The sequence below is a fragment of the Dunckerocampus dactyliophorus genome, chromosome 5 (assembly GCF_027744805.1).
Source record: "Dunckerocampus dactyliophorus isolate RoL2022-P2 chromosome 5, RoL_Ddac_1.1, whole genome shotgun sequence".
Lineage (NCBI taxonomy): Eukaryota > Metazoa > Chordata > Actinopteri > Syngnathiformes > Syngnathidae > Dunckerocampus > Dunckerocampus dactyliophorus.
The window spans coordinates 20,684,994-20,699,626 of NC_072823.1; the positions used below are offsets into that span (position 1 = coordinate 20,684,994).

At 41.6% G+C, this 14,633-nt stretch overlaps 1 protein-coding gene across 1 annotated transcript; it reads left to right on the forward strand.

Moving 5' to 3' along the window:
* The first annotated feature begins 2,354 nt into the window (after window positions 1–2,354).
* Window positions 2,355–14,629, forward strand: ric8b (RIC8 guanine nucleotide exchange factor B). The gene is made up of 10 exons (XM_054777142.1): window positions 2,355–2,545; window positions 2,942–2,989; window positions 3,082–3,711; window positions 5,572–5,666; window positions 6,184–6,334; window positions 7,498–7,593; window positions 7,668–7,812; window positions 7,892–8,036; window positions 8,392–8,511; window positions 12,261–14,629. Exons 1-10 carry the CDS (start codon window positions 2,462–2,464, stop codon window positions 12,370–12,372), a joined length of 1,626 nt encoding a protein of 541 aa, XP_054633117.1. The 5' UTR covers window positions 2,355–2,461; the 3' UTR covers window positions 12,373–14,629.
* The last annotated feature ends 4 nt before the right edge of the window (window positions 14,630–14,633 follow it).

Genomic DNA, 14,633 nt, shown 5'->3' on the forward strand with positions numbered 1-14,633 from the left:
CTTCAATAGGTTCTTGCTAAGTGGTAAAAAAAAATCTCAATGTGACATGCAAGATACTATACGGTACTATAGTGGTGTGAAAAAGTGTTTGTCCCCTTCCTGATTTCTTATTTTTTGCATGTGTCTCACACTTAAATGTTTCAGATCATCAAACAAATTTAAATATTAGTCAATGACAACACAACTGAACAGAAAATGCTGTTTTTAAATGAAACTTTTTATTATTAAGGGAGAAAAAAAATCTAAATCTACATGGCCCTGTGTGAAAATGTGATTGCCCTCTAAACCTAATAACTGGTTGGGTCACCCTCAGCAGCAACAACTGCAATCAAGCGTTTGCGATAACTTGCAATGAGTCTCTTACAGCGCTGTGAAGGAATTTTTGCAGAATTGTTATAATTCAGCCACATTGGAGGGTTTTCCAGCATGACGCGCCTTTTTAAAGTCATGCCACAGCATCTCAGTAGGATTCAGGTCAGGACTTTGACTAGGCCACTCCAAAGTCTTCATTTTGTTTTTCTTCAGCCATTCAGAGGTGGACTTGCTGGTGTGTTTTGGATCATTGTCCTGCTGCAGAACCCAAGTTGGTTTCAGCTGTAGGTCACAAACAGATGGCTGGACATTCTTCTTCAGGATTTTTTGGTAGACAGCAGAATTCATGGTTCCATTTATCACAGAAAGTCTTCCAGGTCCTGAAGCAGCAAAACAGCCCCAGACCATCACACTACCACCACCACATTTAACTGTTGGTATGACATTCTTTTTTTTTAATGAGGAGTTAGTTTTATGCCAGATGTAATGGGACACACACCTTCCAAAAAGTTGAAGATGTTTTCTGGCAAAATTGAGACGCCTTAATGTTACAAAGCCTTTATGTTGTTTTTGCTCAGCAGTGGTTCTCGTCTTGGAACTATGCAGGCTTTTTTTGCCCAGCGTCTTTCTTATTGTGGAGTCATGAACACTGACCTTAACTGAGACAATTGAGGCCTGCAGTTCTTTGGATGCTGTTGTATAGTCTTTTGTGACCTCTTGGATGAGTCGTCGCTGCGCTCTTGGGGTCATTTTGGTTGGCCGGCCACGCCTTGGGAAGATTCACCACTGTTCCATGCTTTTGCCATTTGTGGATAATGGCTCTCACTGTAGTTTGCTGGAGTCCCAAAGCTTTAGAAAAGGCTTCATAACCTTTTCCAGACTGATAGATCTCTATTAATCTCAGTTATGTTTTAACAGGGAGGCAATCACTTTTTCACACAGGTTTGGATTTTTTTCTGCCTTAATAATAAAGAGTTTCATTTTAAAACTGCATTTTGTGTTCAGTTGTGTCGTCATTGACTAATTTAAATTTGTTTGATGAGCTGAAACATTTAAGTGTGATAAACATGCAAAAAAAAATAAATCCGTCTTATTATAAATTTTTTAATGAAAAATGTTAATATGTGATCTGAAAATAATACTAATAAAGATTTTATGATTAATTCAACTTAGAAATACTGGTCTGAACTGACTCCACTGTATTTCATCTATTCAAAAACTGCAGATGGTCATCTTCAAAAACTTCTGTAGAAATTCCATTTCACTCTAAGTGTCTGACATTTGTCAATTTGAATGTCCCAAAAGGCTTTGCTTGAACTGATCTCCACATGTGTCTCACAGTGCACCACAGTAAGTGACAACATGGCTGGGGGCTGGGCCACGCTGCAGAAAAGAATGACATTTCTATAGAAACAATGTCCCACTGAGTCTGAGTCGGGGTCAGTGCACCTCAAGTCCCATAACCTTTCAACCCCTGACCCCTGCTGAGGTTTATATTTATTGCAACATAGATCCTCTGTGTCGTGTGTGTCCATCGCTTGGAAAATCCAAAGCCTTTGAATGCAGGAAAATAAATGAAGAAGGCCACCCTGGATTGATTTAATCACCTGACCTGAATATCAGTATCCTCTGTTATGGAGTGAGGGATTGTGAGTTGTAATAAAGCACATTTAAATGCTTGTTTTCTTAGTTTGTAATTCACTGTGCATGGCTTGAGGGAACAGAGGGAAACAGTGGCAGTATATCAAATATAGAGACAAATTACTATAAGAGTAGTTTTGTTCTAATTGAATGGAACTGTGAAAGAATAATAATAAAATTTACTGTAATTCTAAAAACGTGAAAAGAGGTTCACACAGAATCACTTTTCTTTGTATGCATTTCCACAGAGAATATCAATTGAAATAGTTATTTTACGTATTTGTACCGTAAAAGACAGCTGCTGGAGCTTTGAAGTGAATTTGCGAATTCCGCTGCTGATAGTGACCCTGAAACGCACCAGTGGGACGCGCCCCTCTCCCGGAAACAGTAGCAGAAGTTCCGTAATGGCAAAACCGACACCCAAACGCAACACGGTCGCCGAGCTGACAGCTAGCTTGCTAGCCGCTCAGTACTAAGAACCGTGTTTGAATTTGTCTTGACAGCTACCATGGACTTGACTAATGTGTTATCGCAGCTCGAAAGTGCCGACGGGCAGGACATTGAAACGCTTCTACAGGAGTACAACACAGAGGTGAGTTGTTTTCTTTTTCACTCTTCTTTTTAGCTAAACCAAACGTAGCATGATCGGCTAACTAGCATCCCTGCTAATTAAGCGGCTTGCTTTAAGTAAGCAAGTCATCCTGATAAGCCTCATAAAGATAAAAGTAGAGGCCAGTGATATTTAATGTTACATATTAGCCTTGGTCCGACACCAACAAAGCGTATGTATTTATTTATGTCAACTATGCGCACCGTAACAGTGGCTGCTTAGAAGCAAAATATACACTTATTGTGATAACCCACACATTTATGTAATGCACGTAGCCATTCTGTTCAGTCTTATTGATTGGTTCCGCCATGTACTTCCACTTCACAAAGTTGTGCCATGGCATGCAAATTGTCCACAATGAGTTCTGTCCTGTTCCAGAACAGCCACACCTTCACTTTTAACCAAAAGGAGGAAACGCTGCGCAGAGTAAGTACTGTAGACACCATCAGTGCATTTTCACTATTAAAAGTACTTTAAAGTCCATTGCGGCATAACCAGTGCGACTGCTGCCATTTCAGAAGTTGTGTCAGAGTGTCCTGGTAGTCCTCGGAATGCAGGTACAACCCAGCTGTCAGAAGACATGCCTGGAAACACTTCGCATTCTCTCCAGGGACAAGTGTGTCCTGGCACCTGTAGCCACCCGGGACGGCATGCTGACTCTGGCCAGGATGGCCCGACTGAGCGATGGAGAGGCGCTGGATGATGACAAGGAGCAGCCACAGGAAAGCACACTATCAGCAGAGGAGGAGCGAGTGGTGGTGGAGGCCTTGAAGTGCTTGTGCAATGTGGTGTACAACAGTCCAACCGCTCAGCAGGTGAGCGTGGACGTCAAGCTGGCCAACGGCCTATGTGCCAGCCTGCACACGGCCCCTGCCTGGCACCACGAGGTGGGCCTGTTCACGCTTCGCCTTCTCTTCCTGCTGTCGGCCCTGAGGGCAGACCTGAGGGAGGAGCTGAGGAGAGAGGGACAGGTGCTGAAACTGCTCACAGAGGTGCTGGAGCACACCCTGGATGTGAGCTGGGATGGTCCCTACGAGGTGACCCGTCCAGATCCTCAGGCCTTGCCCCTGCCTGCAGAGGACAATGAGAGAGCGATGGAGGCTCTCAAAGCCCTCTTCAACCTCACTGTGTCTAATGTTGGTGGCAAGGTGAGTGACGCTAGTTTGCATGGGGATCACCTTAAACAACAACCACACTTATGTTTAGGGTGCAAATATGACTTTGCAGTGCATAGCAACCACTAGCATCACTAACATGAACTAATATTACTGTGAAAGTCTTTCACTGTAATACTGTATATACAGTATTTATATTTTGATATTTAATTTTAAAGTGATTTAAGTCTATTAACGAAATCTTGTTTTTGTTGCTCTTAATGTGGAGTGGAACCTCCAAGGTCGAATGCAAAGCGTGCTATCCAATTTGTTTATCATTTTGAGAAAAAAAATCCTTATGTTCTAAAAATTCCTTTTTAGAACATAAAATATTGGAAAATAACCCATTGCAGGCTAAAATTGTCGCCATCTAAAGCCTTTACTACTCTAGAACACAGGTGTTAAAAACTCAAGGCCTGTGTGCAAGATGTGGCATGCGAAAGCCTGTGAATAATGTGTCAATAATGGATTTCATCTTTTTCCTTATAAATGTATTTATTCTTTCATGTTGACAGCAAAATTTAAGCGACCCAGCTCCAGCGACCCTAGTGAGGGTTAAAGGGATAGTTAGGATTTTTTGACATGAAGTTGTATGACATCCCCATCAGTATTGTCGTCCAATAACAGTGACTTACCCCCACCTGGTCTCCTAAGTCCAGTTCTGGTCAGATATCCGTGATGAAGAACATAGTTCCACTTAGTTGCTGGGGACAATTAAGTAAGGACTTTGGCTTCTCAAAACAATATGCATTCAAAAGAGTAATACATTTGCATCACAAAAACGCCTTGGCGTTATATCTGTCTCCAGTCGTATTCCTGCACACTGTCGCCTATGAGTTCATGTGTATGTGATGAAGACGCTCGCATCTACTTGCGCGACGGAGCGCCGCGCAAGTAGATGCATCCTGCTTGATGCTGATCTTGCTTACTTTTGTGTTCCACAGCGGGAGACAGATATAACGCAGAGCGTTTTGTGAGGTTTGAATTTTTTAGAAGGCATTTTTGTGATGCCAATGTTTTAATCTTTTGAATGCATATTGTTTTTAGAAGCCAAAGTCTTTACTTAATTGTCCCCAGCAACGAAGCGGAACTACGTTCTTCATCACAGAAATCTGACCAGAACTGGACTTAGGAGACCAAGCGGGTAAGTCGCTGTTATTACACTACAGTGCTAATGGGGATGTCTTGCGACTTCATGTCAAAAAATCCGAACTATCCCTTTAAGTGGCATAGAACATGAATGAATGAGTACAACAGTGTGGTAAAGAAATTATATAACATTCATAATAAATATATAATAATAACTGATGAAAGGGATAATAGTTGACAGAAACATAGTTGGATGATGAGTGAGTACAGACAATGTACTCACAAAGAAATGACGAGTTAGTAGTAAGTGCAAGAGTGGTTCAGGACTCTTCTTCCTTGTACTTTGTAAACATCAACTGCTTGTACTGTACTGCTTGTGCTGTTTCTTTAAATCGCTCATTTTAGTGCATTAAGTTCTTTACTCAATCTGTTCCATAACTTCATTCCACATACTGATATGCTAAAGGTTTTTAGTGTTGTGTAAAGTGTAAAAGAAGTGTAAGAAGAAATTAAATGCAGTTAATATTACTTAAAAACAACAAATAAACATGAGTGGTATATTTTAGTTCATTTGGAGTTGTTAATTCATAATCATCATTTTATGAAGGTCTGTTCATAAAATACTGTAAAAAAATGGCATATTTCACACATAGTTGCAAATGGTGATTCATTGTGATTAATTAATTTAAAAAACTGTGATTAATTTGATTTAAATTTGTAATCATTTGATAAAAACCTTTGTGTGATTTTATTTCTTTTGTTCAGGAGGACGACCACCAGTATAGACACATGGCTGCCATCTTGCGCCACCTGTTGATGTTCAGGACAGAGACAGAGGAGAAAACAGAAGAAGCACACAGGTGAGAAACTTGCAGCTCTTCATTCATTCATCTGTTTGCACCCACGTTGCATTGTGGGATCATGCGAAAGGAGGGCAAATAAGCATTGAAAGCTTCGCTTTTGTGATATGGTAGAGAAGTACAAATTGCCTGCATGTAATTGGACAGTAATAATATACTTGGAAGAAGTTTTCTAACCTCTCTAATCTAATGTATTTTAAGGGATGACCTCACAATCCCCCAGCTGAGCTCGGCTTTGAAAGCTTAGCGACCGCTCAGAAACTTGACTGCATAATAAGCTGATGTCTTAGGAGCCTGGTGCTGCACACTAAAGTGTGACATGAGTGAAGGAAGCATACAAGCAAATTCAGAAGATTGTTCTAACTGCTGCAGTTTTGACAAAAGAACAGTTGGGGCCAAAAAGAGATGTTTCTTCTATGTTTTGTACACAACACGCTTGGAGACCTGTACTCCAGCTTGTCCTTATAAACTCAAAATAATGATACATTTGCCATGCTTCTCTGCCTCGAACCCATAGCCACGCCATCAACCTGCTGAACAACCTGCCCGTGTCCTGCCTGGACGTGCTCATCAACCTACCCATACAGGGAGGACTAGAGATATACGGTGGCAAAAACATGGACGCCATACAGGTGTTACTGGACTTCATGGAGAAACGGATAGACAAGGTAAAGCTCATCCTGGATGGCAGTACACACTAGGGGTGTCACGATACACAAGGGTGGGTGTACGAGGAGACAAGATTTTAACATTACTTTTTAATAAAAGTACAGTGAAGAAATATAAAAAATATGACTATGCACATGACAATAAAACTCTCTTGAATCTTGAATATATTGCAATCTACCAATTAAATTTCTACTACGTTACACTCTCCTGCACTCTGTGTGTATGCTAGTGGCCCCATTGCTCAGTGGAACAAATGCGCCAAAGTGCTGAACCAATGCACAGAGTAAACCCTCTTTCTGCCTGTTTGGAGGCGGGAGACGAGGAAAACAGACACAAATGCACATGGCAATATACTGGGGCCCGCAAAATTATCAAGTTCATTTTCATTTGTTGTGTGATTAATTAATTTATTTTGTACCAGGCATAGTGTCGACGAGGCGTTTTTTTTCTGAACGCGAAATCTTGTCATGTTTTAATCTTGCGAGATCAACAAATGTCATGTTTTCTCCTTGGCCACACCCCACTAAAAATCTTACATAGTTAATAAGTTATGCAGGCAATGTACACAAACGTACTGGCACAAACAGATTGCTTGTCAGAGGTAAACATACTTTTTTTTTCATACTATTTTATCATTTTACAAGCTTAACCAAAATATTAGAAACAGCTATGATTGTCTCAACAAGGTAAGAGGTTCTGTGTTTCTGTTTTGGTGCTTCTTCTGGAATGTATTTAAAGTCAAAGGTCAAAACAGCCTTTTCACAACATACTCTATATCTGAATGCAAATGTAGTGTATAATAGATCAGTCTATTAAGAAGAAATAAAAAATACAAAGTATTTTCAGATAAAAGTAATTGTCATAAAAAGTATTTTGAACTCTATGCACTACGCCACATTGGGTTGTTCTTCAGTTTTCTTCAGGTTGTATCAACCACATCAATCAATATGCCTGCAAATTCCTGTCCCCCATAGGACCAGAGTACAACATCATTGGTCACTACTTACAATAGTTTAAATCTACACTATGAAACTAGCTGCTAAGTTAGTAAGTACCAGGAATCTAGTACTATTGGGCGTTGCTGTATGACCTTTGCAATCTATTTCAAGCTTATTTAGATTGCTGATTGAGAGCTTATGAAGTACAGTATGTGTGTTTTCAGGGCTCCAACTACAAAGAGGGGCTCACTCCGGTGCTCAGCCTGCTGACTGAGGTATCCAGACACCACAGAGAGATCCGCAGATATATCAAAGCTCAGGTACAGTAGGTTTTTCAAAACTGGTTTAATTCGCAGTATAGGTTTGGTTTTAAACTCTGCAATTCAATTCCCAGGTGCTTCCTCCACTCAAAGATGTGAAGATCAGGCCTGAAGTAGGCACCACCACCAGGAACAAGCTGGTCCGCCTGATGACTCACGTGGAGATGGCTGTCAAGCAGGCGGCCGCTGAGTTTCTCTTTGTTTTGTGTAAAGAGAGCGGTAAGGAGGGGTGTGGGTGGAGGAGCGCAGGTCTTGGTAGGAACATGTGTAACACTTGACCTCTTGTGTTGTTATCCAGTGGACAACCTGTTGAAATACACAGGTTACGGAAACGCAGCAGGACTCCTTATGGTTCGAGGGCTGCTGGGAGGAGGAAGAGGAGAGACTGAGTACTCGGAGGATGAAGACTCCGACACGGAAGAGTACAAAACTGCCAAACCTTTGTGAGTGTCCATTGATACAGTATAACCCCACGTAACCCTTTGAGCTCTAATAAGAGGTGTATTAAAACGTCAGGCTTTCCAAAGATAATGCTCAGCTTTAGTATTAATTGAACAATATGTGTGGTTTGTAGTTTGCAGTGATGTACAACTGCACTGCATCATACCGAGAGCTACTTCTAATATTTTGGTTCCCTATTTTTCAAAATAAGGACTAAAAAATAGCAGCAGAAAAGCAAAGTGATACGTCAAAATTAGACATGTTGATAGCCTGATTCATGTTATCCATATACTGTGTATGTATAAAATTTGTCTATTACTTAGCACATTTGTTACCTTTCCCACCTCCTCATTGCAGCATCAACCCTATCACTGGTCACGTAGAGGAGCCCATGCCCAACCCTATGGAGGAGATGACGGAGGAGCAGAAGGAGTACGAAGCCCAGAAACTTGTCAGTATGCTGGACAAATTGTCAAGGTAACGACAACCACAGTCTGCAACACTATTTAGTTGATGTGTAATATTATACTGTACATCCAAATGGAGAAATTGGTTGAAGACACAACTAAAGTCCCCTATCAGACGTGTACATCTGTAAAATGTAATAACATTGCTGTAGATCAGTGGCGGCGGCTGGTCATTCAAAGAGGGGAAGCTCATTTTTAAATGAATGTGTTTATTTATTTATATGTAAATTCTAGTATCTGCCTTGATGTGCAGCTTGCTAGCAGCTGGATTTGCTGCGCGAGGCTAGTCTGTGACTGGCTGTGAGTGTGAATGATTGTAACGGGGGGAGAAGCTCCGCAGCTGCCGCTGCTCATTGGAGAAAGAAACCGCAGTGCCAGAATAGAGTCACTAAACACAACGCTAGTCGTTTTTAACCAAGACAAAGTCGCTGGGGATCGGTAAAGTGTCCGGATCAGTTCAGAATAACGGAATGAAAAATGTGGAAAATGCTCCGGTGGAGGTTTATACTTAAAGATCGCTGATTTGCTAATTTCACTGTCAATCAAAAAGAGATTCCGCCTCGAACAGATAATCAAATCATCATGCAGAAGCCGAGCGTCCGGGCCAGCCCACCGTCCCCCAGAGACGCTGAGCGTCCGATGGGTGGGACAAAGACCAGCATTTATCCAATGACCGTCCAACCTACCACAACCTACTCTACGCTTCCCACAACGAAGTCAGCGTCTACTGACGTGTAAAAGCGTGGTGGCACTGTGGGGATGAATGAGAAGGAAGTCGTGTCAGTTACCTGTAATAAGTAGATGATTCTGAACAAAAGATGAAGGTATTCTAGCACATATTTAGTCAATGAAATGTACACGCAGCAATACACATTTCACCACTTTTTTATTTTTTATTTTAGACATTTTAGGCGATTCTGAGCTTCCCTTGCAGTCGTAGAGCAATCACCACTGCTATAGATGCCTTATATCCGACAGACTCTAACATTAACTAGTGGGGGAAGACACACACGGTAGCAACACTAGCATAGTTACAGTTAGCTACAGTGCTAACATTACACTCACATTTTAACAGCAAACAGCAACGTCATACTAGGTTAGCCAATGCACAGAAGAAAACAAAATTATCAAACTTTCAACTCCCACGTCTGTAGCTGACTGACGGATAGTTGGAAGAGCTCTAGGGTATATTTTAAGATGTGTTGCAAAGCCTTTTTTTTTTTTTTTTTCGAGAAAGGAGGATTTGCCTTCATGATGTCATGAAAAGCCGGAACTTCAAAAGCGACCGTTTGAATACTGCAAGGATTATGTTTTAGTCTAACATGCTCGAAAGGTTGGGTTAATTAGTTTTAATTTAGTGACACTTTTGAGACATGTTTCTGCCAAATATTTTGTGCAAATCCCAAATTATGTTCCCTCTGAGGCTTTCAACTTTAGAGGTTCCACTGTATTAAAGTGTACAAAGGCTGTTAGTCATTCTGTTAACATTTTAACAAGCAGTAGGGAGGCACCTTGCTGTATATAAGCGTTGACCTTTCCTGTGCTAGCATTAAAACAAAATGCCTTGCACAAAAGTCACCGGTGAGCTTCGCTCCCTGCCAACCGAGTCATCCGAGCAAGAATCTCCCTTCTCCGCTTCAATTAGGCCTGGCTGACTTTCCAGCACACGGACGCATTCAGAAGGAGTAAAATGGAAGCGGTGCCGTTATTGGTACTCCATTAATTAGGCTCCACCCAAGTGGCTGACAGAGCTGACCTGTTAGTTCAGCTTTCTTTTATGTACGTTCATATTTTAATAATACTGAGTGTGCTGACTTTATTCTTGTTAGCCGGAGCAGCCAATCAGTGGCCACGCAAGGAGAAAGGCAAGTTGGGGTAGAATGTGTGCAGAGAAAGAAGGTGAACAATTGCTGGGGTGGGGTGGTGCGCTGTAATGAGGCACGTGTGCCCCTAAAGGAAGATTCCTTTCCTTTTTATCCTCAGCGTGATGACTCCAAGAGACACACACTCAGGAGATGAGTCAGAGAGCTGAAAGAATGTTGCCCACTAACTGCTTAACTGCTCGTCCAATTAGCACATACTCTGCACCAACCACCTCTTACAACTACCCGCCTTTCTTTGTGTGTGTGTGTCGTTAATTGGAAGATGATACTGTTTGTTCTCAGCACACACCTTGTTATGTACACACCTCTCGCCTAAGCTAATGAGCTATACCAAAAATTCTGCATTTAAAAAAAACAACAAAAAAAGCTCACTTTTCACCCCGAAAGACTAAAATTATTGTCGTTTCACACTGTTTTGGAGATGTACTGCATCATACCGAGAGTTGATTTCCAGTATTTTGATGACCTCGTTGAAGGTCCGGGGAGGCTTTGTTACATATCTTAAAATAAAGCCTGGAGCTCTGTCAGCTACACACAAAGTAGCATTGTCTTTTCTCTGACCTATCATGATATCGCTGTCAAAATGTGAGTGTAATGTTAGCACTGTAGTTCACATAGCTATGCTAGTGTTGCTAACTGTCCCTTGAAAAACGGAATCCCGTATTTAGCAACAACATTTTTTCAAAATTTTGCAACAAAAGTACATGTCCCATATTCAGCTGAACAGGAATGCATTTTGTCTCATAGTATGTATGTTGTATGTGGGATGTGATCTACCGTATGCAGAACACTGTGGAAGATCCAGAAATTGCTCTTGTTTCCCGACATCCTGACTGAAGATAAAAATCTGCCAGAATGTTGTCAAATTGTGAAAAGAAGAAATAAATATCATGTGAATAAAGATCGCGATTGAAGTAGCATTGAAGACAACCAAAAATGAAAAGCGGCATTCCCGGCTCTGTACTGTATGTCGCCTTCAAGTACAGTGTCACTAACTAGTACTGCTGCTTGCCACTAACAACTAATATTTTCATATATTCTAAACGACTAATTGAAAAATAATTCTGTTTGTTTCTTTTTTATAGTTATTTTGAATATAACTCAAAGGCCAAAATAAAATATCACCAGTACCATTACTATAACTTAAATTAATATCAGATTAAGAAACTACCTAAATATTCTGACCTAAATCAAAGAGTTTAGCTGTGTGCTGAATGCAAGCAGGCACGCAGCTATGCTGCTCATATAACGTATACAGTTGCATGCATGGCAGGGTTAAAAACGTTACTGCCAGAGTCTTAAGTAGCCTGTTTAACTTCCAGGGGGGGGGGGGCGTGCTTACAGGACTGCAAACATCGAATGTCGGCAGCTCTGTATATGGTATCTGTTATGTTAGACAAGTGCATAGTTACAGTGTACTGTATATGGAAAGTAAAGTGAATGTGTTGTAGAACTGACACTGTTCTATTTAGCTCTTTCAATGAAACGTCCAACAAAGTTAAGTCTGCTTATGTTCAATTGTGAGATGAGTCATCTTGGAAGGAGTGGTGTCTCTCTCACACACACACACACACACACACACAGGACGTATAATTGGATTAGGATAAAGGGGCAGTCGTGGCTTTGAGGAGATTATCCCAAGTGCTGATCCTGTAATTAAACTGCCACAGGAGAGGAGGGGGAACAAGCGGGTGAGGGGTTATGCTCCAGACTAGAGCAAGTGTCCATGAAGGGGGTGGTGGGTGTCCTCATGTCGTGGTTGTGCAAACCCTCTTTAGACAGCTCCTGGAGGCACCTTTGGTTTACATATACATTATATATAAACATGGCATTCATTTTTCTTGTTTGACTCATCAGCAGTTGCTTGTGTCCACAGGCAGAGCTTGATCCGTCCCATGGGCATCAAGCCAGACGGGACATTAGCGCCCCTTGAAGAGACTCTCCGTGACCCGCGTGGAGAGAACTCCGGATCGGACTCTGATGAGTAAGAACTTTGCTTCATGGCCACATTTTGAGGGGTGTTCGGCTCACACACAAACCACTCCCCCTCCACTAAAGCAGTGTCACACTAGAAGGGCTGGATCTTTCAGACTACCCAAAGGAGGTGGGTTCTGTATTAGACGACACAGTTGAGTAGAACCAGGGTCTCTTCTCTAACGAAGAGCAAGCATTCAAACCTTTTTGGGTTCTGATAGCACACAATGAATTGCTTTTTAGTGAGAAAGTGATTATGAGATTTGACTTGGTTGATATAAGATGTAAGATATGTATTTGTGTCTAATGTTGCTCAGCAACAACAAAAAATATGCTAGTCTGATTCTGGCTTCTGGCTGCCCTGTTCTCACGAGACACCTTTTCTCCAAACAAGAAATCTCATTTTAATATCGCATGATCTCGTGACACCCCTACTAAACTTGTATCCATTTTAAAAAAGCTGACTTCTTCTGCAAACTCAACGGCAAGATGATGGACAAAATGCAGCAATGTCCAGAGGATCATAACTCCTCAAGCAACCAATGAAAATGCTTTGAGCTCATCACCCATCTGCTGCCCACAGCCACTAAGGGACATATCTGCATGGATTCTACAGATTGCTAGGATATGCTGTGATTATAAACAACTTGATCGATGCATTACAGAGGATGCATACAATTTGAGTGGTAAAACTGAGGATTTTTAAGGCAACAGTCATCCTAAAGAACACCATTTACATGAGGCTTTGGTGTAAAATGGGCGAGTTGGGGGAGATCCAGCCCCTTCAGTGTGGAACACAGTTAACGTGGCATGGGAGAGTCCTCGCCCCACTCGTGGGCCTGGTTGTGGCTCAAGATGGACTTTATCAGAGGACTTGGCTAAGGCCTCACTGTTGCACCTTTTGTCTTTTATTTTAAACGTTCCAATATTGGAGTTTTTCGAATAGTTTGATTGCAACACTGATAGTCATTCCTTCACCATTTGTTTTTAGCACTACTATGTTTGTTTTACTGCTACACATTTTGTTCAGCCATACCGCATACACACACACACAAGTTAAACACAATGTCACAGTATGAGTGGGACAGACCTGCTTAGAACAGTCTGAGTTGGGATGTACTGTAATTAGTAATCAGTTCACTGTGAATTGTTTTTGAAGCTCCAAGTGAGCCTTATGCTGGTTTACGACTCTGCAATGGATGTTGCACACAAGCTCACATCCTCTGTGCAGCTGTAAAAGAATAGCAGTACCACCGTAATTTCCGGACTGAGCGCACCTGAAAATAAGCTGTACCCGCTAAAATTAAAGGGAAAAAAATATTTGTACAAGACATTTGTACATACCTGTCTATAAATGGCAGTTGTCCATGTCATAACATGGGATATGTAGTACACAGAAAGATTTTTTTTAAACTTAATAAAATTAATGTTTTTTCCCCCCAAAACAGTGCATGTAAGACAGGTGGTTAAACAGTAGTCTGCCAGAAAAGTCACCGTCATCGCTGTCTTCATCCTCCCCTTCCGCACTAAAACCACTAAAGTTGTCTTCTTCAGTGTCAGAACTGAACAGCTCCACAATTCCCTTGCCACACACCCCGCCAGTCTCTCTCCCTCTTTCATTGCCGCTCCCAGCGCCACCCCTGCAAATCAACCCCCGAGCTGTGCTGTCACATAGCAGTCCAGCCACTTGAACTCCACCAGCGACAGTGGACTTATCAACACCGCTTCAGGCTGTCAAGATCCACCGGCAGACCAGCAGCAACCACGATATCGATCTCCTTCAAGCTGAAAGCTGCATCACACCTCTCCACGTGTCCTCCATTAAAAGGGCGTGCGCATGAAGCGCAAAATGATTGCTCGAAAGCACACAAGATGTCCCGAGACCATAACGCAACCATAAAGTAGCCGCATCACTCTGAGCTACAAGGTTCAAAGCGTCAGAAAAAAGTAGCGGCTTATACTCCGGAAATTACGGTAATACAAAACAGTTTTGGTCATCAAGTTTAAAGATACAATTTTAAATACGCCACCGGAGGCCTAAACACTGTTACACATTCCTTCCATCCATTGGAGTCGTTTATTTCCACTTGTAACCGCCAGCATATTTCTTGCATGTCATTTATCTCTCTATTTTGTAAGTGTGTGTGCGTGTTTTCAAGGGGGAGAATGTGTTCTTTTTGCACACTTTTACATGATGTAATCGTCACTGTATTTATTTTATGTAGTGAAGCTATCACTGGGGAAAAAAATACAATAAAGTGTTTAATTAAAGGTT

Coding starts and splice junctions, on each gene's coding strand:
- ric8b (XM_054777142.1), top strand. CDS start 2,462: ATGGACTTGACTAATGTGTTATCGCAGCTCGAAAGTGCCGACGGGCAG. Junction 2,546..2,941: donor TACAGGAGTACAACACAGAG/GTGAGTTGTTTT, acceptor GTCCTGTTCCAG/AACAGCCACACCTTCACTTT. Junction 5,667..6,183: donor AAAACAGAAGAAGCACACAG/GTGAGAAACTTG, acceptor TCGAACCCATAG/CCACGCCATCAACCTGCTGA.